General features: G+C 38.0%; 1 protein-coding gene across 4 annotated transcripts; it reads right to left on the minus strand.

Moving 5' to 3' along the window:
- Positions 1-1418: 1418 nt before the first annotated feature.
- On the minus strand, positions 1419-24809 carry SNRPD1 (small nuclear ribonucleoprotein D1 polypeptide). 4 transcript variants are annotated; one of them, XM_074200544.1, is made up of 4 exons: positions 24782-24809; positions 15110-15186; positions 4714-4905; positions 1419-2077 (listed from the first exon to the last, which is right to left on the minus strand). In XM_074200544.1, exons 2-4 carry the CDS (start codon positions 15177-15179, stop codon positions 2001-2003), a joined length of 339 nt encoding a protein of 112 aa, XP_074056645.1. In that variant the 5' UTR covers positions 15180-15186; positions 24782-24809; the 3' UTR covers positions 1419-2000. The 4 variants fall into 4 exon arrangements, with proteins under 4 accessions (XP_074056645.1, XP_074056642.1, XP_074056644.1 ...); XM_074200541.1 differs by lacking the exon at positions 24782-24809 and adding an exon at positions 21829-21961; XM_074200543.1 differs by lacking the exon at positions 24782-24809 and adding an exon at positions 21303-21539.
- Positions 24810-27670: the final 2861 nt, after the last annotated feature.

The following is a 27670-nucleotide window of genomic DNA, read 5'->3' on the forward strand; positions in this document are numbered from 1 at the left end:
ATTTCCAACCTTTTCACACACACACACACACACACGGACAGTATGTGGATACACACATTTATCTATAGCTCTATATGACAGTACCCTCTAGTGAGATAATTCAGTAACTATTTAATACAGTATATCACATTTACTATATTAAATGTTCATTATATTACATTTATGCTATAGATTAAAATCTCATAAAATATTCATCTAAATTTAGATAGAATTAATGGTCTATTCCCCATCATGACTTATAAACCCATCGCGTATATTTTTCAATCTATTGCCTATGAATTTTGTCTCCTTGGCTAACTATTTTTACTAAGAACTATGTGGTAAATCAGGGAAAAGTAAAATATTTAAATCAATGCTAAAAATTCTTAAGTGTTAAGGGCTAATAGTTTTCAATGGATAACGCTTTTCAAATGATAAGTTAACAGGAAAATACATAAAACTTCTAATTCGGTTAATTTTCATAAAACATTCATTGTTTGTAAAGATCAATCAGAAAAGTTTGCCTGAATGATGATTTTCTACTTCCAAGGATAATCTATAAATTACAGTGACTACTTGAACTACATCAGTCACATCTGACTACATTTAAGAAACATGCTTATTATGACATAATTATTACATTTCCTTCTCTAGGCAACCCTTTCTTAAAAAAGCAAAAAAATACCCCCCAAAATCTATAAGTGCTCTTAGCTAACTCTGAATTCATTCTTGAGGCTTTTTAAAAGTGCTACAAATGACTTCCAAATTATTTACAAGGAAATTACAACTTAACAGACACAATAAAAAAGCTGCATATTTAGTTTAGCTTCCTATTTTTATTTCGTCCTATCACACAAATAAAATGGCATTGGTATTTGCAAGAACTAAATATAATGAAAATGAGTAATTTTTTCCCAGCTTAACCAACTTTTTTTTTTTGAAAGAAGACCAGTTCTCCCTATTTTGCCCAGGTTGGAAATGTAATTAACATTCAGAACTCAATCCCAAAAGTGATTAGTATGGAAGTTTTAACTTGCTTATTTTTTCCAACATGTACTAGGCAGATCTCCTTTGTCCAATTTCACTCCAAACCCAGAGGACTAACCAAATTAGTCAAGACTACAAACTTTGTATTAAGCCCTATTGTAGCTCAGCAGTCCTGAAATTCATGGATCCACTACCTCCAGTCACCCCTCCATGGCAAGGCTCAATCACGTACCATCATGCTAAACCCAAATTTTAAAAAACAAGACAGTAAAGGATTTTATCTGTGATTATCCTGTGGGGAGTAATACAGATCTCTTTAAGGGGTCATTTTGAATTTATCTGAGAAAGCAGTTACTAAATGAGTATACTTTCAAATAAATCAACAAAAAAATAATTTAAACAAAACTCAGAACTGAGGCTATGTAAATGATTTGCTTCAATTTGAGAGAATATCAAATTATACATTCTGTTGAGAACTTTTATTAAAAAATTGAAGAAAAAGCATGTAACAAATAATGTTGCTTATGACATAGGCAATTCTTAATTTAAAAAATGACTTTCACTTATAAAATACCTATAGCTTAGAACTTCCCTTATAATACTATTCACTGTAGAGTGAAATTTAGGAAAAAGAGAATCCATTTTGGGCATTTCAAAGGGTTTTTAGTTGTGGATAGATTAAATATAACTCATCATTTCACCTCAAATGAAAGAAAAGTTATAGTGGGGGATTCAAAATTTTCCATCTATATTTATATATGAAATCATTTTTCAGGCTAGAAAAAAGAATGGTTTAGAACATGATGAGTTAAGTCAGAATTTAAACTACATTATGTAGCTTATCTTTTACATTTCAAACTACTATACTAATCCTAAGGAGTAGACCTAAGACTATTGAAATCTTAATTGATGACATATTCAATAGACAACTCTTTCCCACATTTGTGTTTATTAAAAACCGACATCATAAACAAAACCTGTACAAAAAATATCCTGACTTTAGAAGAATTGCATAACTGTACTCATGGAAGAAATTATCGTCTGGGCCCCCCTCTTCCTCTGCCACGACCACGGCCTCGTCCTCTACCTCGACCTCGGCCTCTTCCTGCAACTGAGCAAATAAGAAGAAAACAAAGTTAAATTTTCTCATGCTCTAAAAGGTATTTTGAAGTAAATGATCTATTTTAATCAGCTAAACTAGGGGAAACATTTTTATAATCAATTTCCAGTAAAAACAATATCTCATTATTCATTTTTCCCTTCTTAGTTCTTATACTTGTGAATCAAGGCTACAGAAAATAAACCATGCAACTGAATTTTGTTTTTCCTCCTTAAATTGTTATTAGCACATGTTTATTCTATGCAGGGTCCCCTAAGACTATTGCATACTTCAATAACAGGCACCACAAATAAGGAGGCAAAAAAGACTAGAATATATCTATAGAAAATTATTTCCTGTTTTCGCCCTTCACATAACATGATGCGCTTTTTTTATTTTTTAATTCAATGGGAATTATTATGGGCCCTTTCAGGAACATAGCAACAGGGTTAACTGCAGCTTACTAATATAGAGACCTATTATTCAACAGGATGGATACACTATCATTCTGAGTTGAAGTTAATAATTACAGTAAAATGGCAGATTGAGACAGTTCAAGTTAAATGACTTGCCAAGAGTCAGCAATGCTATTAAAGTTCTGAGGAAGGATTTGAGATCCTCCTGAATTCTATCCTCTGTATCCCCTTGATGACGCCCCCCAAAGTTATTCTTTTTCTTTTGCAAGGTAATGGGGTTAAGTGGTTTTCCCAAGGCCACAAAGCTAGGCAATTATTAAGTGTCTGAGACCAGATTTGAACCCAGGTACTCCTGACTGCAGGGCCAGTGCTTTATCCACTGCACCACCAAGCCACCCCTCTGAAAGTTATTCTTAAAGGTCTCTCTTTTTTTAATTAACTTCAGACTATGCAGAAACAGAAGCATAATTAAATTTGGATATGAAAAAAATCTCTGATGAAACAAATTAACTTTCACAGCTATCCAGAAGAAACATCAAGTCATTATCGCATTTTCAAGATGAAAAAAACCTGAAAGTTTATTTGCCCAATCACAAAAGTACAATCAAAAAATAACTGTTTCCTAAATAAGCTGAGATAATACCTCTTCTCTTAAAAGTCACAGTCCAACCCCGGTGCTCCTGGCTCAAGGGCCAGTGCTCTGTCCACCACCCAGCCGCCCCTGCTATTATTACTATTTTATTTTATTTTGGGTCTTTTTTTGGTTTTTGCAGGGCAATAGGGTTGGGGTGGCTTGCACATCACACAGCTGGGTGATTGTTGGGTGTACAGGGCCGGATATGGGTTTGAGTGCTCCTGGCTCCAGGGCTGGTGCTCTGTCCACTGTGCAACCTGGCCATACCTACAATTATTACTATTATTTTTTTTTAATTTTAGTTTTTTTCTCTCCCCTTTATTGCTCAAGAAAGTCTGTATCTTTTTTGGGGAGGGGCATTTTGTTTACTCTTAAACAAGAATATTTTATTAATGTATAAAAAACATTATTTGTACAAAATGAGAATAAATATTAAATTTAAAAAAGTCAGTCCATTTTCAATCTTTCCCTATATAATATCCCAAAATTCCCTCATCCAGACCCTAGTGTCTTCAAATTTCTATGAAATTTATAATTATGTCTTTTGTAATTAAGTTTACTGTGTCACACATTATTACTTTTTTTTTTAGGTTTTTTTTTTGCAAGGCAAACGGGGTTAAGTGGCTTGCCCAAGGCCACACGGCTAGGTAATTATTAACTGTCTGAGACCAGATTTGAACCCAGGTACTCCTGACTCCAGGGCCAGTGCTTTATCCACTGTGCCACCTAGCCGCCCACATTTATTACTTATTAAGGAAATTCAATTAAATGGTAGTTTGCATTTCAAAGTAGTTTAGAATAGTTCATCTTTGAACTGTCAAAATAAAGTAATCAGAAGTTTACTCATATGCATAAATTTGCATATCATAGCTTTGGCACAGCAGTTTTAGATACAACTTTAATTTTCTCATTAAAACATTAAGGGAAAAATCCATTGATAAATTTTAAAAAATATATACACAACATCCAGTCATAGATTTTAAATGCCTATCATTTCATATAGTGGAGTAATATGAAAGGAGAATAAAAGAATAGAGTATTCTGGGGAGCCTGGAATGCAATAGAATTTCATCAATAACATTATTTTTTTTTTTTTTAGGTTTTTGCTAGGCAATGGGGTTAAGTGGCTTGCCCAAGGCCACAAGGCTAGGTAATTATTAAGTGTCTGAGACTGGATTTGAACCCAGGTACTCCTGATTCCAGGGCCGGTGCTTTATCCACTGCGCCACCTAGCCGCCCCTATCAATCACATTATTTAAAGGTGGACTGAGAGTTAAAAATAAAAATTAAGTGTAGCACAAAAATATAAGCTGAAATCTGGATAAGAGAGTACTTTAAAGAATATTCTCTTTGCCAAATATTTTCTCATTATGTGGAAGACAATGATTTACAAAATTTTATTTTGATGTATATATTATACACTATATATATATATATATATGTGTATTATATAAATGTCTCAATTTTGACATTTATAATATGGAAATTTAAATTTATAATACCTGCTGGTTTTCAGATATTTGTAGAAGTTTAAAAGTGGATTAAAATAAATTTTGAAACTCTTAAAACAAGATTCTTTCAACTTTTCACCAACTTACCAGCTTCTCTTTTCTTAGATTTCACCTTTGGTTCAACATCCACAAGTAAAGTATCCAGAGGTAAGCTGTCTGGGAGGATGAAGTACCGAATATTATTTCCTCGTATACTCAGTGTTTCCAACTGTACAGGCTCTCTGTTCTTGAGGGTCATTTTCACAGCTTTAAGATGTGTATTCATACTGACATCCACACCTGAGGGAAAAAATAAAAATCATGAAGTATGGTAAAAACAAGAATAAAACAAAATAAAATGCCACTTCAAAGAACTCTATTTAAAAAAAAAAGAGCATAGGGATTTGGAATTCTTGATTCCACTGTTGATTCTGACATAATTTTTAAGTTCTTAATCTAAATGACATGATCTGAAAAATGGGAACAAAAATACTTGTATAATGGATAGGTAATGCAAAGAAAATGAAGCTGCTCTAAAAAAAACCAAAAGCTACACAGGGGATGGAATGGAGCATCAAGATAGCAGGAAAAGCACTCCATTGAGCTTTCCCAACAACTTTAAATAACACCTCAAATTGAATTAAGCAATGGCAGAATCAACAAAAGAGAGAGATGTACTTACAACACATGACAACAAAGGAGGTTGGAAAGAGAGATGGCCTAAAGTGAATGAAACACCAGTGTAAGACTATGGGTGTTGCCAAACAAGAAATAGTATGAAGACTTGGCAACTGGCCAGAAAAAGTGCTAACAGTAGACACAGGATCAGATGATGTTTATCAACTCCACTGTGTATATCCATTTCTGGATCACAGTTCAAGGACAGAGTGCCCCAAAAGACAACTGATTAGCAAATCTGATGCACATACCCATTTCTGGGTCACATTTCGAGGACAAAGAGGAACACTTCTGGTCAAGAGGGAGTGGAAGCTACAAGGGACAATGTCACTTCCAGTCCCAGGGGATTAGTAGGGATCCTGAGAAACAGTATTGTTTCTCTCCAAGAAACAGTATGGATTGCAATCCTGGGAGTTGGGCCTTTTTCTGAGCAAGGAGCAGAGTTGGGTGACCACACATTTCCCCAAATCTGTAAACAGGATACTTAAAAGCCTAAATGAAGCCTAAGACAGCCTTTCCTCTTACCTCCAAGAGCAGAGTCCAACATTAACATAGAGTTCTGAATCAATGAGCAAACAAAAAAGAATCCAACCAGAAAAAGTTACTACAGTGATAGCAGCAATCAAGCCACAATCTCAGAAGAAGACAATGTGTCAAAACAACTACAAAGTCTCAAAGGGAAAAAAAATTGTGAATTGGACACAAAACCAACTAAAATTTCTGTAAGGGCTAAAAATAATTTTCAAGCTATTAACTTTTTTTCATAATTTTCTTGCTTTACTTTTATTTCTTTACTTTTTTTCTTTTTATTTCTCTTTTTTGGTTTTGAAAACTGTAGTTGGCCACAAAAGAAAATACAAAAATTCACTGATGAAAATAACTCTTTAAAAATTAGAATAGAGTAATCGGAAGCTAATAAATTCATGTGACATCAATAAACAATAAAACAACAAACTAGGAGATCAAGGAATAGGTAGGTTATCGGTCAGATCTATGAAAAGGGACGCAGTTTATGACCAAGGAAGAGTTGGTGAATATCATTAAAAACAAACTAGATAATTTCAATTATATTAAGTTAAAAAGCTCTTGCACAGACAAAACCACTATAACCAAGATCAAAAGAAATGTCCCTCTCTGTTGACTCACTGTTAGTCTTCAGAGCTACATTCTATTTGTGAAAATCTACCCCAGCAGCAAAGAAAAAAAATAAAAGGTTTTCATAAAATATTACCTCACCATCCAGATGGTGAGAATAACCTTTAGGATTATAACTATCTCACTGAAGTATTACAACTTGTCTTAGAACTCAAGGTCTAGGAACAGTCTACTTATCTACTTAACAAGAGGAGGTTTTTTTTGAGCTTTGCAATGCAAGGTTTTTCTCATGGAAAAAAGTCTACTATCCTTCTAGTGGTCAGTAAAAATAGTCTTAAAATTAGGAAAATGAGCCACCTGTTTGGTATACAAGGGGCTTTCTTTTAGAAATAGTTTAAAAATAATATTTTGAAGCCATTCCCCAAGTGAAAAATGGTCAAAGGATATACAAAGGCAATTTACAGTTGAGAAAATCAAAGCAATCCAAGTCATATGAAAAATTGCTCCAAATCATTATTAGAGAAATGCAAATTAAAGCATCTCTGAGATACTACCTCACACCTCTCAGATTGGCCAATATGACCAGAAAGGACAATGATCAATGTTGGAAGGGATACAGGCAATCTGGGACACTAATACATTGTTGGTGGAGCTGTGAACTCATCCAACCTTTCTGGAGAGCAATTTGGGATTAAGCCCAAAGGGCAACAAAAATGTGCATACCCTTTGACCCAGCAATACCACTACTGGGTCTATACCCTGAAGAGATGATGGAAAAGGGTAAAAACATCACTTGTACAAAAATATTTATAACAGCCCTGTTTGTGGTGGCAAAAAATTGGAAAATGAACAAATGTCCTTCAATTGGGGAATGGCTTAACAAACTGTGGTATATGTATTTCATGGAACACTATTGTTCTATTAGAAACCAGGAGGGACGGGAATTCAGGGAAGTCTGGAGAGATTTGCATGAACTGATTCTGAGCGAGATAAGCAAAACCAGGAAAACACTGTACACCCTAACAGCAACATGGGGGTGATGATCAACCTTGATGGGACTTGCTCACTCCATCAGTGCAACAATCAGGGACAATTTTGGGCTGTCTGCAATGGAGAATACCATCTGTATCCAGAGAAAGAATTATGGACTTTGAACAAAGACCAAAGACTATTACCATCAAAATAGGGGGAAAAAATTGTATTATAATGTAATTTTACTATCTCATACTTTATATTTCTTCCTAAAGGATACGATTTCTCTGTCATCACATTCAACTGAGATCAATGTAAAACATGGAACCAATGTAAAGACTAATGGAATGCCTTCTGTGGGGGGGTGGGGAACAAGAATGGGGATAAAATCTCTTTTTTAAAATTTTTTAAAATTTATTTTTTTATTCTCATTTTGTACAAATGCTTTTTTTACATTAATAAAATATACTTGTTTACAAGTAAACAAAATACCCCTCCCTCTATGAATATAGATAGACTTGCTTGGGCGAAAAAGTAAAGGGGAGAGAAAAAAAATTAAAATTAAAAAAAATAGTAATAATTGTAGGTATGGCCAGGTGGCTCAATGGACGAAGCACCAGCTCTGGAGCCACGAGCACCCGAGTCCATATCCAGCCTCGTAAACCCAATAATCACCCAGCCATGTGACATGCAAGCCACCAGATCCCCACTGTCCTGCAAAAACCAAAAAGAAGAAAAAGAAATAAAAAGACCCAAAATAAAATAAAATAGTAATAATAGTAGGGGTGGCTGGGTGGCAAACAGAGCATTGGCCCTTGAGTCAGGAGCACCTGGGTCCGAATCCGGCCCCAGACACCCAAAGATCACCCTGCTATGTGGCCCCAGGCAGGCCACCCAGCCCCACTTGCCCTGCACCCTCCCCCAAATAATAATAACATAAAATGTGCTTCAGTCTTTGTTCCAACACCAACAACTCTGTCATGGGTGGATCACATTCTTTATGATAAGTCCATCACAAAAGTTACTTCCATATTTTCCCAACATTGCCATTGCTGATCCCAACTCCCTCCTTTCTTATTTCTCCACTACCATGTACTATATTTTCTCTCTCCTTTCACTCGGACTCTGCTGTAGGGTTGCTGAGTGGCGCAGCAGACAGATCCCTGGTCCTGGGGCCAGGAAGCTCGGAGCCCCCATACCACCCCTTAGGTCCAGAATATACCTGGCCCTATGGTCCTGGGCAGGCCTTCCATTCCCAGCCCCTTGGCAAGAAGTAAAAAAGAAAATGTGTTATATCTGACCACTGTCCCCCCATGGTCCATCCTCTCCTCCTTTATTCACATCCCCACCCCTTCCCCCTGTCCCCCTTCTCTCCTTACTCCAGATGTCTATACCCCATAGAGTATATTTGCTGTTTCCTCTCCTAGCCATCTCTGATAAGAGCAAAGGTTCCCTCATTCCCCCTTGCCTCTCCCCTTCCATATCATTGCAATAGCTCATTGTAAAAAAAAAATCTTATTATGTGAAATATCTTGGACTATTCCCCCTCTCCTTTTTCTTTGTCCCATTCCATTTCCCTTTTTTTTCCTACTGACTCCATTTTGACACCATATTTTATCTTTGAATTCAGGTTTCTCCTCTGCTTCAACTATAAAAGCTCCCTCTACCTGCTCTATTAACTGAAACAGATGGTTCATATGAATATTATCAGTATCATTTTTCTATACATGCAGTTCATCCTCATTAGGTCCCTCATATTTTCCCCCTCTCCTCCAATCTCCATGCTTCACCTGAGTCCTGTATCTGACGATCAAACCTTCTGTTCAGCTCTGGCCATTCCAAAAGGAACCTTTGAAATTCCCCTGGTTCATTGAAAGTCCATCTTTTTCCCTGGAAGAGGACATTCAGCCTTGCTGGGTAGTTCATTCTTGGCTGCATTCTAAGCTCTTTTGCCTTCCGGTATATTGTATTCCAAGCCCTACGAGCTTCCAATGTAGCTGCTGCTAAGTCCTGTGTGATCCTGACTGCAGCTCCATGATATTTGAACTGTGTCCTTCTGGCTGCTTGTAATATTTTCTCTTTGACTTGGGAGTTCTGGAACTTGGCTATAATATTCCTGGGGGTTGGTTTTTTGGGATCACTTTCTCGGGGGAATCGGTGGATTCTCTCCATTTCAATTTTGCCCTCTGCTTCTAGAATATCAGGGCAATTTTCCTGTAGTAATTCTTTGAAAATGATGTCAAGGCTCTTTTCCTGACCATGACTTTCAGGTAGTCCAATAATTTTCAAATTATCTTTCCTAAGTCTGTTTTCCATATCAGTTGTTTTTTCAATGAGATGTTTCACATTTTCTTCTAATTCTTCATTTTTTTGGTTTTGAAGTATTGATTCCTGATTTCTGGTAAACTCATCAATCTCCCTGAATTCTATTCTTTGTCTGAAGGATTTGTTCTCCTCAGAGAGTTTTCTCATCTCTTTTTCCATCTGGCCAATTTTGCTTTTTAAAGCATTCTTCTCCTCAATTAACTTTTTTGAACAGTTTTATCCATTTGACCTAAGCTGGTTTTTAGCATGCTATTTCCTTCAGCATTTTTTTGGATTTCCTTGACTAAGCTTCTGACTTCATTTTCATGTTTTTCCTGCATCTCTCCTTTCTTTTCCCAGTTTTTCTTCTAACTCCCTCATTTGATTTTCAAAGTCTTTTTTGAGCTCTGTCATAGCCTGAGCCCAATTTCTGTTTTTCTTGGAGTCTTTAGATGCAGGAGCTTGTGCTTCCTCATCTTCAGACTGAGCATTTTGATCCTTCTTGGGCTCATTTGCAAAATATTTCTCAATGGTCTTCCTCTTGTTTCTTTGCTTGTTCATTTTCCCAGCCTAAGCCTGTTTTTTGGGGTGCTTCCTGAGCTTTTGGGACACTCCCACAAGGGGCTCAGGGTGTGAGGCTCTGTCCTCCTCCTGGTCTGTGAATGACCATAAGCACCCCCCTCTGCCACGGGGCCGAGGTGGGGGGGGGGTCTGTTGTTCTATGGGGGGGCCTAGACTGGGATCAGGATCTGAATGTGTTCAGAGCCCCAGAGTCCTGTTCCAGGGGCAGAGGACAGAGCTCTGCAGTCTCTCTTCACTCCCCTCCCTCAGCTCAATGGGCTCATGCCCTGGAGGCTCCTGCTTACCAGCTCAGTCTGCTTCTGTTTCGGGGTCTTGGCTGCCAAAAGACCGAGCTGCTTGCTGTGTGCCCTGAGGGCTGGGCTCCACATACTCGCTCTGGCACAGGTCCCCTGATGTTCCCCCACTTTGTGCCTGGTGCTCCCCGGGGTGCAGCTCAGGAGACTCCCCCGCTGCTGTGAGCTGAGGCTCCCAGTGCCCTGGGGCTGCCTCTGGGAGGCTGAAGTTCTTTGGCTCCAGCAGGCCACCCCTCTGGCAGGCGCCGCTCTGACCCCGGGGAGCAGAGTCTTTCTGCTCTTTTCCAGGTTACCTTGAGTAGGAGAACTGCCTCATTGGGTCCCTTTGTGGGTTCTGTCTCTCGAAAGTTTAGTTAGTCCTTAAGTTTATGAGTTTTTATCAGAGAGCTCCTAAGACTCAATCCCTTCAATGTAGCTATCTTGGCTCCGCCCCCTAAAATCTCTTAAAAAAAAAGAATAGTTTGTTCTTTCTTTAATATTTCTTAACCCTGAGAAGACCTCACTAGGAATATTAAGCCTAGGAATATTCCACTCATCAAAAACTACAAATAATATATTATATATTAAGAAAAAGAGAAAAAATATTCCACTCATCAAAAACTACAAATATTATATTATATATTAAGAAAAAGAGAAAAAACCTTTGACAAAATACACCACCTATTCCCACTAAAAACATTAGAAAGCAGGATAGGAATCAATGGACCCTTTCTTAAAATGGTAAGTATTATCTATATAAAACCAAAAAAGTAAGCATCATTTGCATTGAGGATAAACTTGAAGTGTTTCCAATGAGATCAAGAATAAAAGCGAGTATTGTACTAGAAATGCTAGCCTTAACAAGAAAACTAGAAAAAGAAATAAATGAATAAAAATAGGCAATGAGGAAACAAAACACAAAACTCTCACTCCTTGTTATACTTTGAGAATCACCTAAAAACTAAGTTTAAATAATTAACAACTTCAGGGGCGGCTAGGTGGCGTAGTGGATAAAGCACCGGCCTTGGAGTCAGGAGTACCTGGGTTCATATCTGGTCTCAGACACTTAATAATTACCTAGCTGTGTGGCCTTGGACAAGCCACTTAACCCCATTTGCCTTGCAAAAACTAAAAAAAAAAACAAAAACAAAAACAAAAAACTTCAGCAAAGTTGCAAGACATAAAATAAACTCATACAGATCATCAGCATTTCAATGCACTACCAACAAAACTCAACAGGAAGAGAAAGAGACACCCCAATTAAAATAACTTCAGACAATATAAAATTCTTGGGAGACTCTCTACCTGCCAAGACAAATCCAAGGATCATATGAACATCTTATAAGAATATAAAACACTTTTCACACAAGACAGATCTAAATAACTTGAAGAAATATTAACTGCTCGTGGATAATCCAAACCAATTTAAAAATAAGGACATTTCTACCTAAATTAATTACTTATTGAGTGCCAAATCAAACTAACAAAGAATCATTTTATAGGCATCGAAAAAAATCATAACAAAATTCAACTGGAAGAATAAAAGAGCAAAAATATCAAGGCAGTGAATGGAAAAAATGTTAAGCAATGTGTCCTAGCAGTTCCAGATTTAAAACTAAGTGGTAATCATCAAAACAATCTGGTAATGACTAAGAAATAAAATTGTAGATTAATGGCATAGATTAGGTTCATAAAACAATAGTAGTTAATGACCACAGTAAGCATACAAGATCCCTGGTTTTTGAGGTAAGAACTCAAAAAAAAAAAAAAAAAAAAAAAAAAGAATGAAGAGGTAAGAACTCACTACTTGAGGGTGGGTAGGTGGCCCAGTGGATACAGCACAGGGGCTGGAGTCAGGAGTACCTGAGTTCAAATCTGGCCTCAAACACTTAATAATTAATTACCTAGCTGTGTGGCCTTGGGCAAGCCACTTAACCCCAGTGCCTTGCTAAAAAAAAATAACACCTCACTATTTGACAAACAACTCAGAAAACTGAAAAGCAGTTTGGCAGAAACTATGCACTGATATAACATCTCACACTATATACCAAGATGAGGTCAAAATGATTAAGACATAAAGGTCATATAAATAAATTAAAGGAAGGAAAAAGTTTAGGGATAAAGAGTTTATGACCGAACAAGTGATGAAGGAGATTACAGGAACTAAAAGATAATTCTGATTACATGAAATTAAAAAGCTTTTGCATAAGTAAACAAAATAATTCAGTCAAATAGAAATTAGAAAGTAAACAGGATATTGGGAAAAAAAATTTCCAATAAGTTTCTGTGATAGAAGATTCATTTCTCAAATATATAAGGAACTGAGTCAAATTTATAAAAAGTACACACCATTCCTCAGTGGGTAAATAGTCAAAGGATATAAACGCTCAGTTTTCAGAATATATCAAATATATCAATGGTCACATAAAAAAATGCTCTACTGATTAGGGAAATGCAAATTAAAACAACTCTAAGATACCACGAAATATCCGTCAGATTGGCTAACATGACAGAAAAGGAAAATGACAAATACTAGAGAGGATGTGAAAAAATTGGTACACTAATAAACTGTTGGCAGAGTTGTAAACTAATCCAACCATTCTGAAGAACAATTTAGAATTATACCAAAAGGGTCATAAAACTAGGCATTCCCTTTTTCTAGGTCTGTATCGCAAAGAGATCAAAAAAGGGGAAAAGTTTATATTTGCACAAAAATACAGCAACTCTTTATATGGTGGTAAAGAATTAGAAACTGAAGGGCTGCCCATCAATTGGGAATTGGCAGAACAAGTTGTGATATATGATGATGGAATATTATTATGCTATAAAATGATGAACAGCATTATTTCAGAAAAACCTGGAAAAAGCTTTTTCAACTCATACAAAAAAAAGTGAGTAGAACCAGAACAATGCACAAAGTAACAGCAATGCTATAATAATGATCAACTGTGAACTTAGCTATTCTGAACAAGACAATGATCTTCAATTCCAAAGCCCCTGAAAAAGGCTATTCACCTCCAAAAAAAAAAAAAAAACCCCAAAAAACAGATGAACTCTGAATGCAGATTGAAGAATATTTTTGCTCGTCTTCTTCAAGAGGAAGGAGTGAATTTGGAATTCAAAAGTTAGGTGGCGCAGTGGATAGAGCACAGGCCTTGGTCAGGAGGACCTGAATTCAAATCCTATCCCAGACACTTAACAATTACCTAGCTTTTGTGGCCTTTGGCAAATCATTTAACCCCATTGCCTCGCAAAACTCAAAAAGATTGTTAAAGATTTTTTATACATACAATCGATAATCATTTAATGAAATATTAGAACCTTCAATAGAAGACCTTAAGGCTGGGACCTTAGGCCTTAGTCAAGGGACCTTGACCTTAGTCAAAACTAGCCTCTGAAAATACCCTATATTAAGAGGCTCTATTGTAACTTTTAAAGATGAAACCCTTTTAAGAAGGTGCTAGATGGAAACAATGTAAAGACTAACAGACTGCCCTGGGGGGGGGAGGATGATTAGGGGAAAATTGTAAAATTCAAAAATAAATATACAACAAAATAAAAATGAAATCCCTGCTTTACATAACAGATTTCTTCTATACCACTTCTATACCAAACAATGTTGTCAGAAAATCATAGATGTGTAGTATAATGAAAAAAGGGCTGGTCCTGAAAAATTTGGAAGACCTGGAATCAAAATCTGATCCTGCAACTTACAGACTTGCAACTTCTCTGAGTCTCATATTTAAATGAAGAGGGTAGACTAAATGTCCTCTAAAGACCCTTCAAAAGCTATTATTATGATGCAATCTTTTTTCTTTAGTATTCCATTTGGGGTTTTCTTGGCAAAGATACTGGAAGGGTTTACCATTTCCTTCTCCAACTCATTTTGCAGATGAGGAAACTGAGGCAGAGTTCAGTGACTTGACAGCTACTAAGTATCTGAAGCCAAGTCTGAACTCAGGAAGATGAAACTTCTGGACTCCAGATTGACACTCCATCCACACTGTACTACCTGGTTGCCCTCTTTTGTTTTTATTGCAAGGCAATAGGGTTAAGTGATTTACAATTATTAAGTGTCCAGAAGTCGGATCTGAATTAAGGTCTTCCTGACTCCAGGGCCAGTGCTCTACCCACTTTGCCACCTAGCTGCCCCCTGCCCTCTTTTAGTTTAGACCAAATCATACAATCTACAGTTTTCCTGTAACAGCTTTTTTTTACATGTATAGAATGATTCATTTTTCTTTAATGAGGCCATTATCAGAGGACCTGAGATCAATGCTAACTCTCTCCTTGTTCTATCTATATTCCCTGCACAGCACTTGACTTACAGTGAGCATTTAATAAATGCTTCTAAATGTCTTAAATCCTATCTCTGATATCATCATCTTCCACAGGCTTACTTCTTCATCTACAAAATGAGTGAGTTTTACTAATTATCTTTTTTACTTCTACATCTTTGAATCTATCCATTTCACTGAAATGACAATTTATTAACAAAAGGAATGTCCCCTTTGGTAAGTGGATAACTGATTTAAAAACATTTATGAAGTGTATTTGATCTAGACTTAAGAAAAGCTCTTCATAGACTCAAACATCCGTACCTGTGATTGTTCCATGTACTTGTGTTCCATTCTTCAATTCAATGGTTACAGTTTCATGACTCAACTTCATCAAAAATCTGCAATTAAAACACAAAGAACCATTAATTTTCAATTTATTCAATCATATAGATCTATGGATTAATAAGACAGGCAGTTCATTATCTTTAATAAAAGTTTATAAAGCTGTAATTTTTCAAGGATTTGGTAAATGAGTTAAAAAAAAAAAGGATCAATCACTTACCTAGTACTATTCTAAGTCCTGATAATACTACAGAGAGCTAAGGCCATCCTTGCTCTCAAGTAGCTTACATTTAAATAGGGGGAGACAACAGAGATGAAGCCTCAAATGTAAATAAAATAAAAAGGTCAGTGGTCCTTAGGGGGCAATAAAAAGCAGATGGTAATGTGCCTTCCTTAATGTGATTTCTATGGATTAAAGCATACCTATTTCTAATGTTAAACTCTTTGGAAATGACAAAGACTAGTGGTAAGAATGTTGTTTGTACAACATTACCCCTAAAAATGAAACACTTGGGATTCTCTATAACTGGAAATCTCATGCTGATTCCACAATGGTTCTCCTCCAAGACCATAACATATTTTGGTGAACATGTCTCCTTATTTGTACTTCACTTAATATTAGTAATTTTAGCATCCAATTATTTTACTACTTTATCTTTCAATGAATCTCATATAATTTTGAAACACCAGGAATTAATACACCTTGATGGAGAAAAGATGTTAAAAAAGTGTCAGACAGGAGCAGCTAGGTGGCATAGTGGATAAAGCACTGGCCTTGGAGTCAGAGTACCTGGGATCAAATCTGGCCTCAGACACTTAATAATTACCTAGCTGTGTGGCCTTGGGCAAGCCACTTAACCCCATTTGCCTTGCAAAAACCTAAAAAAACAAAACAAAAAAAAGTGTCAGACTTTACTGACTCACGAACTTTTCTAGAGTTATTAAATAATAAGTACAATGAGAGCTATTTCAACTAATTATGTGATGGTACAGATGTAGTCTACTAGGGATAAAAGCTTATGAAATCTGATCAGTTTCTTTCAAATTACTCCTACAAAGATGCTTTCAAATGTCTACATAGATATGTATTTTATGTAAGTTTGGTGCAACCATCCACAAAAGGAAAAAGTATATAAAGAATGCCTATTGAGGGCAGCTGGGTGGAACAGTAGATAGAGCACTGGCCCTGGATCAGGAGGACCTGAGTTCAAATCCAATCCAGTACACTTAATAATTATCAAGCTGTGTGATCATGGGCAAGTCACTTAATCCTATTGCCTTGCAACCTCCCCCTCCCAAAAAGCCTATTGACCAAAATATGATATGCAATGGATATAAAACCTTCAGTGCTTGTAAGCAACAGATCTACTGTGCAGAATGTTTTGACTATGCATACTTGTTCCAAGAATTTTTTTCCTCAATGGGGTAGAAGAGAAGATAGTTGGTTTTTTTCCCATTGAGAGATAGATGGGTGCTACAGATGTTATATTTATACAGTTTCAAATGAGATCACTGTTATTAATTTTACTCAACTTTTACTTTGTAATTTGAAAATATTTATAATGTAAAACTCATCAATAAAATTTTAAAATGGAACAATAAAGGGCAGCTAAGTGGCTCAATGGATAGAGCACTGGTCCTAGAGTCAGGAGGACCCGAGGTCAAATATAGCCTAAGACACTTGTGATCTTAGGTAAGTCACTTAACCTCACTGCCTTGCAACCCTCCACCAAAAAATAGAATAAGAAAAACTATGTAACAAAAAAAGATGGCCTAATCAGGTAGCAAGGACAGCTGAGTGTTAACTCCACTGGTATCCTTGTAAAGGCAAAAGTCAAATAATCATGCATTTATTAAGCTATGGGTACTGGGATTGGCTACTGGAGCTAAAAAGGGGGCAAAAAAACAGTCTCTTTTCTTTAGGATTTTTTTTTGGCAAGGCAAATGGGGTTAAGTGGCTTGCCCAAGGCCACACACCTAGGTAATTATTAAGTGTCTGAGGCCAGATTTGAACCCAGGTACTCCTGACTCCAGGACCGGTGCTTTATCCACTGCGCCACCTAGCTGCCCCCCAGTCTCTTTTCATAAACCTCACAGATTACTGGGGGGAGCAATATGAAAAAACTATGTACAAACAAGTTATAGACAAGAGATGATCTTAAAGGAGGAACCAAGAAATGCTTTTTGCAAAAGGTAGAATTTTAACTGGGACCTGAAGGAAGCAGGAAGGAGGGAGAGAATTCCAGGCATCAGGAAGAATTAATGAAAATTTACAATCAAGCACATTTTTAACCAATAGGTGGTTTAGGGTCTGCATTATTACAAGAACATGGCTAAGATCACCGATCTACTGAAAAAACAAAACGTACTAATAATGTAGCACTTAAAAGTTTGCAAAATTATTTATATCTCACTTGAGCCCAACAAAATCACAAGAGATTGGTGATACAGGGATAATTCTTATCCTCATTTTATGGATAAGAACACTGAGGCTAGTATTTTAGTAATGTATAAAAAAATTATTTGTACAAAATAAGAATAAATAAATTTTAAAAAATTAAAAAAAAAAGAACACTGAGGCTAGGACAGCTCAAAAGGACTTGCCCAAGGTTTCACTTATGACTATTAAAGGCAAGATTCTAACCCTGGTCTTCTTGATTCCAAGAGTGTCTTATACTCATTATACCACAATGTTTCCTATGGAAATTACTCTACCAGTACATTTATGTGCATAATAGATAATTGATGAACAGATAAAGTAGGCTCAGGATTAAATAAGATAAAGGTTGGTCCACATTTGGAAAATTACAGTCTTTTAAAAAATCTCAGGTTGTTCCCTCCCAGCCCAGAACAAATCTAGCACTAATATTTTCCAGTACTGTTATCAGAGAATCATAAACATCACATTCTCAGAAAAATCAAAATGGTGATTCATAAATGAAAACAAACACGTCAGATTTAAATGTACTTGGGATTATGAGTGATTATTACAAACTAAAATCTGATAAGTATAATGAGGTGGATTAAAAGACTCAACTTGGTGAAAAGACAACCTGCATTCAAACCTCTTACTAGCTATGAACCTGGTCAAGTCAGTACACTTTTCAACGTCTCAATTTACTCCTCTGAAAAAATAAAGGGGTTAGAACCAGGGACTCAATGACCTCTTTAAGATTCCTTGAAATTTCTAAATCTATGATCCTTGTATAACCAAAAAGGAGGCAGGTAGTTCTTGAAGTAAAAACATGAAGAAAAAACATTAAGAGACAGAGAGCACTTCCAATGTACCACATAGCTATTCTAGGAACGATTTAGGGAACAAAGGAACAATATACTTGTCAAAGATACTGGAGTATTTTGCCATTTCCTGCTTTCATTTTTATAGCGAAAACTGAGGCAAACTGGGTTAAGTGACTTGCTCAGCTAGTATCTAAGTTCAGATTTAAATTCAGGAAGATGAGTCTTCCTGATTCTAAACTCAGTGCTCTATGAACTAACTATACCACCTGGCTGCCCAGTACAGGACATAAACCCTATCAATGAAACCAGATATCCAACAGAAGCATATAACTATCCTTGGATACATCTAGATATCAAAACAATGTGAAATTACTGACAACTAACACTGGTGTTATCTTTGCTAATGAAGGAAATTAGTGATATAAATATGGGGGAAAAAACCACCCTACCTCATTTATCCAAGGGTCATTTATCTGGCAACCTCAACTATATAGAACAAAAGCAAAGATCATGAACAAAATTCCTCTAAACTAATTCTGATTTTACAAAGTGTTCTTCACTCTTTTTTTTTTGTTCTTCACTCTTAAAGTCTATTTTTTTTTTATTCAGACTCCAAGGGAATCTGGGTTCAAAAAACTATCTTTGCCAATTATGTGACTTTGAGCTAAATTTTCAACCTCAAAAGGTCTAGTTCTTCAGGGGTAAAAATTGTCGATTCCAGTTCTAAATTTATGATCCTAAGAACTACATAGCTTGTTTTATGTGGTTTTTAAGAGGATAGCAGATCAAAAGCAATAAAAATTGTTAAGAGAAAGAAAAAAGGTCATAGGAAGACTTACCTGAAACTATAAAGATATTACAAGGTAGGATACAGAATTATAAAGACATAAAAACTCAAAAAACCTTTTAATCTGTAAGTAAATATACACTAATACATCTCACCTTCTCTTGGTTTCCTAACATTATAAAATCAAATAGAATAATGTCATGCATACCTGGGCATATCTGGAGAGAGACTAATTAAAAAAAATTAAGTTACATACAGAAAAGATAGAAAAGTATGTTATATATTTTAGAAGGATTTCCAAATTGGGAAAAAAGCATGTTAATGTTATTACTTTAAAATTTCTTTTACAGTTAGGTTCTGATTACTTCAGAATCTACAAGATACACCTTTATATATGGAGGATCACTTAGTCTGCTTTCCCCCAGTTATTCATGTAGATCAAAAGTACAAATGGAAAATTAAGTTGGGCACAAAAAGAGGCTAGATTGTTGTTGCAAAGCTCCTTCAATAACCCCAACTTTCCAAGGAAAGCAAAGACACATTTTTCTTAATACCAGAATTATAATGGTGTTTCTATGTACCTCAGTACTTTGTTCAGTGTCATTTTCACAGCTTTCGGAGACATAAAAGTTTATGAATAATTTTAAAAAGGTGTCAAAGTGAGCCATGGAGAAGTATTCTGAGTATCAGAAGCTTACAACATAAAACCAAGGAGACTTCTAAGAACAGGAGTTAAAGATGTTTTTGAGGAACTACAATAAGAAGAGATGGGTTGGCCACCTGGTGAATGGTAGATAGTATGATAAACACTGGCACCTTTCTAAAGTCAGGAGAAATTTAATTAAGGTCTCAAGCATAATGATTGGACATTGTGTCAAATTAATGGAAGGACACTGACGAAAGGTATACAGTATGAATAGGAACGGATGATTTGTAATCTGCAGAGGTGGAGGGGAACAACTAAATGAAATTTGAATATTCCATATAGCACTAAATTCCACACATTTTTTCCTACCTTATTTACTTGACTGACTAAAAAATACTATAATTTAGAATTGGAAAGAACAACAAAAGAAATCTAGTTCAACTTCTGGGTTTTGTAGATAAGTGAAGGGATGCTCAGAAAGCTTCTGAGACTTGGCCTGTTGAGGTAGTAGGTAGTTGCAGAGCCATGATTGCTACCAAGTTCTTTAAGTTCAAATAAGAGTATACTATTGCCTGTCTTACTGAAGGAATTGTTTCATTATTTTTGCCTGGATACAAACTGGTTGACATCAGTATAACATAACTTTCTTGAGGGCAGGACATGTTTGGTTTGGTTTTGGTGTTGTTTTTTTGCCTTGTAACCCAAGTTCCTAGCATAAAATAGGCACATGATAAAATAATTGCTTATAGTCAGACTGATGGGGTTAAGCAGAAATGAGTATTGCAAAGAGATATTCATCTTCCAAAAGAGGTCTACTGAATTTACATTTGATTGTTTGAATGAGTCCGAGTAGTTATACAAAAATTATATTTCAGAACTTCTTTAAATTCTGATTGTTAGTCACCACTTCTTAGAGAACTTATAAGAAGCACTTCCGGGGTTGGAAAATACAGAAATTTTGGGACTCAGAATTTTGAGATGGATGTTATTCAGTCACTCTCCTTAAGTTCCTGTACTGCACAATTCCTTGAACTGTCTTCTTCCTTTGACAAGATTATTTTTAAGACAAAAGTATCCTCTATTTCCCAGGGACAAGTTGGAATTCTAAATTTCCGTTAGATTACCCTCCACCCAAATGCTTTAAATCTGATTCAGTTACTGCTTTAGTTTCAAACAAACCTTTGTTTTAAGGAAATGTAGCAACTATTTTAAATGCTCTACAGAGATGTGGAGAGACTGGCTAAATAGTAAAACTTGTCCTAACTTTATAGTTCTCAATGAAACCTGGACCACACAAAGACTTGGGGTCCGCGAATTTGCTAGAAATAGCACGGCTGATAAGTAGTAAAAAAAAAAAAAAAGCTGGTTTCAACGATTCCTCCAAATTTTCAAGCAGAGTAAAATTTAATCCGTTAATTTATCGGCCTCTCGGCCGAGTAGCACTACGGGCTGAATTGAGTGGAAGCAATGAGAAAGAAGGGGAAAAGTTGCTAAATCACCACGCGTCGATCCCGTCACGCTGTCATTTTGAAAAGCGGGCCCGCGTTTGGGGAAATGGCCAGACCTCCCACTTTCGGGCGACCTTAGACCCCCCCAGGGCTCCTGCGCTTCCCCCGGGGTCCGCAGCGCGAGGAGGCCGGCGGCTCCGGCCCCGCGAAGCGCCGCCGCTCCCGCCCTCCGGGACTGGGGTTGGCCGGGGGCAGGCAGGCCCCGCAGCCGGGCGGCGGGAGCAGGGGCCGGGGGGCGGGGCCGCGCCGCGGGGTCTCGCGAGAGCCTCCGGGAAAACGGCCGGGCCCACGAGCTCCCCTCGGACAACGGCCGCCGCGGGCGCGGGCGGGGGGGAGCCCCCCCGGGCCGGGGCGCGAGCCGCTGCGCGCGCAGGCTGAGCCGGGGGCGGCTGCACGGGCGCGGCGGGCCTCGCCGGCGCGCTCACGCGGCTTTGGCGCCTCTCCCGCGCCCGCGCCCGCGCCCCGACCTCCTCCCCGAGCCCTTCGGCGGCGGCCGGCGCTCTCGCCCTTCCCTCACCTGACGAGCTTCATCCTTCACGGCGCCGTCAACCTTTCGGTCCGATAGGCCGCAAAACCACGACCGCTGCGGCGCTGGCCCGGGCTGAGGGAATGAATGGACGGAAGCACTTCCCCCGGAGGAACCGGAAGCAGAAAGCCGAGCGGAGGAACACGCGAGACCGGCCGGTGGCGGCTAGAGCGGGCGCTCCACGCGCAGGGCGCGCTGCGGCTCCCCCTGGGGGACGGCGGTGCGAACGGCGCCCGCAGAACCGAAGACCGGCCAGACCAGGGACTCCCGTGGAGTAAATGCGTCCGGCCTTCTCCGGATAGTGGAGCCAAAGAAGCATTTTCTGCAATTTATTTATGTTTTACTTAAGGATAGGATTTCTCTCTTATCACATTTAATTTGGATCAGTGGAAACGATGTAAAGACTGGCAGATTGCCTTCTGTGGGGGTGGGGGGAAATTGTAAAATTCAAAAAACAATTTAAAAAAGGACTTTTTTTTTATATATGAGATTTATTTTGAATTTTACAATTTTCCCCCTAATCTCGCTTCCCTGCCCCCACAGAAGGCAGTCTGTTATTCTTTACTGCAGTTCACTTTTTAAAGTGTGACATGGTATTATAAAATAATAATAGCTATTCACTAACTTTTATCTAGTGCTCAATATATGCCAAGCTCTTTGCTGATTACTTAATTATTATCTCATTTGATCCTCATATAACCCTGGAAGGTAGATGAAATTATCTCCATTTTACAGATAAGGAAATTGAGGCAAAGATTAAGGGACACACAACTGGAAAACGTCTGAGGGTGGATTTAAACTCAGATCTTGCTGACTTCAAGCCTGACAACCTATCCACTGTACCACCTTGTTGCCTAAAATTATCTCCAATTCTGGAGCGGGGAGGGAAGCAAGATTAGGGGGGAAATTGTAAAAATCCAAAAATAAAGTACACAAATCCACATTAGTGGGACCTGAATTAAAGAAGTTTCACCTACTGTCTGGGAAGATGTAGGCAAGAGTAGAGAAAGTGAAGCCAGAGAGAGGGACTGCTGTGTCCATCCAGGGATGCCAAAAATGTCAGAGAAACTGGAGTAAGGGGATAGAGCTGAGATTCTTTTGGGGGAGGGTGGAAAAACTGACCAATCGGGGCAGCTGGGTGGGGCAGTGGATAGAGCACCAGCCCTGGAGTCAGGAGTACCTGGGTTCAAAATCCGGTCTCAGACACTTAATAATTACCTAGCCGTGTGGCCTTGGGCAAGCCACTTAACCCCATTTGCCTTGTAAAAAAACACAAAAATTGACCAATCAGTCTCTGGAGGGTAAGAAAAGGCATAGACTTGAATTCACAGGTTAAGTAAGTTCTTTGGAGAAGTGAGTTTTAATAGAAATAAGAAGAGGGTGGGGAGAGTTTGGGGACTCATGCTCCCCCAGAGTGGGCTAGCTTCAGAGCAAATCAAGAAATATAAGTAATAGAGAAAGGCAAAGGGGTAGGAGAGTTTGGGGGAATGGCACTAAGCCCAGAGAAAGCTGCCTTCCAAAGGAAAGCTAGCAGCCCAAGTGAACAGTGAACTGAGGTTTTAAGGAAGATGTAGGTGCCAGGAGATATGTTAAGGGGCAAGCAGCTGAAAAAGCAGAGATGAGGTAATGAGGGATGCTAAGGCGAGAATCCATTGTTTCATTGATAGAAGCTTGTCTGTTGCCTGGGAGGGCAAAGTACTTTACTAAAGTTCATTGACCTCTCTCCCATCTTGACAATGGGGATGCAGCGTGGGAAGGAGCTATTTGGTTGGTACAGAGGGTACAGATTGATAACTATAAAACATATTTCTCTGTCCATATTGCCCCTACTTCAAAAGGAAAAGTACTTACCACAGAGTAGTAAACCAGTGCCCCACGGTATAAAATGGGGACTTGTTGCTGAAGTGGGTGGATAAAGGTAATAATGGGGAAGGGGCAGGAGAAGAGTATCAGGTAAGATTTTTGTGCATTTGAGCACAGTATTAAGGGATAGGCATTCAGTGAGCAAAGAAAGGGAACATTCTAGATGTAGTGAATTGTGAGCAAAAGCTAAAAGGAGGAAAAATACAGTATGTTAGTGAGTCTAACATATATTAATCTCTTAGTATGTTCCAGGCACTATACCAAACAGGGAATGCAAAGATAGCCATTCCCAAGAAACTCACAACCTAACATGGGAAACTAATGTTATAAATGACTCATAATTAAATTGACTTTTATTACTTTTCTGCAGAAAAGGACTATCTTCCCAGTAGTAAAAAGGTCTGAATTGTGACAATGTTCAGTCTTTCAGGTAATTTGAAAGGCTTTCTCCTCCCCTCTGAGCCAACCATTGGTCTGAATTGTCAGGGTTACAATCTAATTGATATGAGCCTCAGTCGTCACAGGGGGAGTGTATAGTAAGTAATATGTATGGACCTCATTAAATAAGAGCACTTGCAGAAGTCAGGAACCCTGGGTCAACCTAGAACTAGTTGAAGCAGACCTGCTCTAATCTCAGTTCTGTGACTATCTCCCCTTTGTCTCCCCTTTTGTCTTACTCTCACATATCTACACTAGGCATAATAGCAGACCTCAGACTTTGTAATGCATATATGTTTAACAGTCTCCTCTTTTATTTTATGAAGCCAAACACCCTACATTCCTCAAACTAATACAAACAAGGAAAAAATAGGAAATCATTAAAATAAGGAATGTATTAAATTAAGAAGTGTTAGAAGAGGCTCTAGATCAGAGATGTCCAACCTTTTTAGCTCTTGTGGACCATGCTGCCCAACCAAAAACTTGTTAAGGACTGCCTATTGAATTTTATATTTATTTGTGACTACAATGTAACCTAAAATACTGATGTATAATAAGTAGCAATGAGTCTCAAGCTGAATGAATGTAAGTAGAGGTAATATTAGACAGAAAAATATGCCAAATATTTCCATCCAGTACTCACCTTGCTTATCCTGTTGGCTTCTGACTTCCATTCCATTGTTATCTAGATAAATAGTTCCATTATGAGCCACTTGGGAACTCATCCATGAAAAAAGGTTACTAGGGGTATGGAGCTGTAAACACTGAGATGGTAGGGATTACCTAACTCCTCCCTTATCCCTTTCCCAGTATATACAACATTTGCTGCTCCCCTATATAAACCTGGCCTTTTCCCATGCCTTTCTGTATCCCCTAGTGTTGACCCATTTACAACATTTTGTAACAGCTCTTACTTGCCTTCTTTACTGTTTATCCCCTGCTGCTCTTGCTAACTATATTTTCCTTCTTCCTCATCACCTCAGGGGATCAGCTCCCTGCCTCAATTTTCTCTCTCCTTTAGCTTCTGCTAACCATAGTAATAAGTAAATAAATCGGTTTTTTTGTCCCTAAATACTTCTTGGTTAGAGACTGGTTCTTCTGTGAATTCATGAACACATTCTTGACCCCAAAACTAGACTACACCACAGTATTTTTAGACTTCAAATAGGCTTTGAGGGCTACATGTAGTCTGCTGGCCAAAAGTTGGATAAACCCGCTATCAAAGAAGGAATTTTAGTTAGGATTTAAAGGAAACTCAGTGATCCTTCAATAATAGCAGTATGTTGAAAAAGTTTTATGCTCTTTTATCATTACATTCTTTCCTAAAATTAGTTCTCTTAAGTATAAAAATAGCTGTGCTAATGAGGTCTGTTTTCTCCACATTATTCAAGGTTTCCTCCTCTTTAGCTATAAAGGACAGTGCAAGCAGCCACTAAGAGGTTTCCCCACACTCAGGTTATAAATGTTGGTAAAAGGCAATAAACCCAGACAGTTCTTCAAATAACAAAATATTATGTCTTCCTCCAGTCAGTTTGTAATAGCTACAACACTCTTCCAATGAGAGTTAGTTCCCTGTATCTACTGCAAAGCCTTTCTTTAAGTTGGGCTCCAGTCTTCTTGTTTCCTTGTATCTTCCACAAGCTGCTTTCCTTGTCATTTTCTGTGTCTTTTGAACCCATAGTTCACAAACAGCTCTGTGATTTGTAATTTCTCAGCTGTTTCTTTCAAAACTCTGAAAATATTCATGTGTAAATGAGCTGATGGATAGAGCTGAGTTCTAGTCATCCTTAGCTTTAGTATAAGAGAAACTGCTCTATTTGGTCTTCCTAGAAAACTCTGTTTCTCCCTAAGTACTTACATCTGATGGACTGCATTTCCTCTCAAGCTGATTTTGTCAGTATTCCACAGACAAATATCCCTTTTCTGTTCCTTTCAGCAACCAAAATGATAGAATCTTACCTGTAAAATGATGGGATTGAACTAGATCATTTCTAAGGTCCCTTTCAACTCTATGATGCTGGTTTTTTGCCCTTTGTTCTCAAAGAAGACCATGATATCAGGAAGGTGACACTGTGACAAACACATGAATTGCATTTGAGTGACATGGAGCTGAGCTAAGTCACCAGCCTCACTTTTTTCTCCAGAGGCAATTGGGTCATATGGCCAGATATGAATCAATATGACTGAAGATAACATAGAATGTGAGGTAAGTGACTTGCCCAGGGTCACACAGCTAGTTAGTGTCAGTTGTCTGAGGCCAAATTCAAACTCTGGGCCTCCTGAACAGTGCTCTATCCACTGCACCGCCTAGCTGCCCAGAAAGGATGTCTTAAATGTCTATCCTAGGATGATAATCTTTTACCTAGTAGGGAACACACACACACACACACACACACACACACACAAACACACACACACACACACACAGATTTCCAGTTATATAAAAACCTTTTATCCAGAAAGAGGGAATAGCATAGCTATCTCAGCACTGAAGGATTTACAGTTCTCTCCACATTACAGCTATCCATGAGATTATTCCTGTACATAAATTTAATCTCAGCAAACACTTAAGGCATCCCATAGCCTTCAGGAAATCTGAAGGCAAAGATACCACAAGGGACAGGTGACAATTACTGTCCTTTTTGTTCTTCCCATCTCCCATCTCCATGCCTTTGTTCCAGATAACCCCATGTGCTGTCCCTCTCCTCTGACTTTTAGAATTCCCAAGGTTCTTTCAAATCTCATCAAATGCCAACTTCTACATGAAGAAATGATACCACCTTCCCCCAGAAAATTATCTCATATTTATTTTACATTTACTTAGATATGAATATGTTGATTACCCAGATGCAATGTATCTATAATGTTTAACAAAGAGGAATCACTAAATAAATTGTTTGAGTTGAGTGATTAATTGAAAAGTCATCCTTAACAAGACAGTGTTAAGTCCTGAAATAAATCAAAGTCACAAGTTGAGGAACTGAGATAATCAGGTAGCAAACCTGCCACCCTAGGGGGATATTCTATGAGTGCTGGGTCTCCCAAACTAGAAATCTATGAAAAAGTTTTTTATACCTTTTGGTGAAAAGGAAGAGGAGAAGGCATCTGGTCAGGAGATGTCAGTCACCCTTGGAGTCTAAGCAAGGCAAACCACTTCATTCTGTCTATTTTATACTTCATGCCACAAATCCTAACAAGGAGTAAAAATGTCTAGGAGCAACCTTACCCAAGCTGGTTTTGTCACAAGCAAAGATTCCAAGGAGGGAGCATGTTGCTGTTTGTTGTTCATCCTTTCTGGAAGTGTATCAAGGACATCAGGAAGGTGACGTCTTGACTTGCATGATTTAAGTGAGGCAGAACTGGGCAAATTCATCAGCTTCACTCTCTCCTCCAGATCCATTTGGCTTCAGTGGCAAGACATAAATCAGGACAACAGAAGAAGGGCCCCAAGACCTGAGAAAGACCTCTCTCCCCACTGTATCTGGAATCATTGTGCCCATTGTTTTGACCTATAACTTGCCACAGGAATCTG

This window comes from Macrotis lagotis, chromosome X (genome assembly GCF_037893015.1).
Source record: "Macrotis lagotis isolate mMagLag1 chromosome X, bilby.v1.9.chrom.fasta, whole genome shotgun sequence".
In the NCBI taxonomy this organism is placed as follows: Eukaryota; Metazoa; Chordata; class Mammalia; order Peramelemorphia; family Peramelidae; genus Macrotis; species Macrotis lagotis.

What these genes read in the sequence shown, in the direction of transcription:
- SNRPD1 (XM_074200541.1), bottom strand. An exon ending in AGTACATGGAACAATCACAG is followed by an intron (nt 4,906 to 15,109) that starts GTACGGATGTTT and finishes TTTTTCCCTCAG; the next exon opens with GTGTGGATGTCAGTATGAAT. An exon ending in ATCTAAGAAAAGAGAAGCTG is followed by an intron (nt 2,078 to 4,713) that starts GTAAGTTGGTGA and finishes TTATTTGCTCAG; the next exon opens with TTGCAGGAAGAGGCCGAGGT.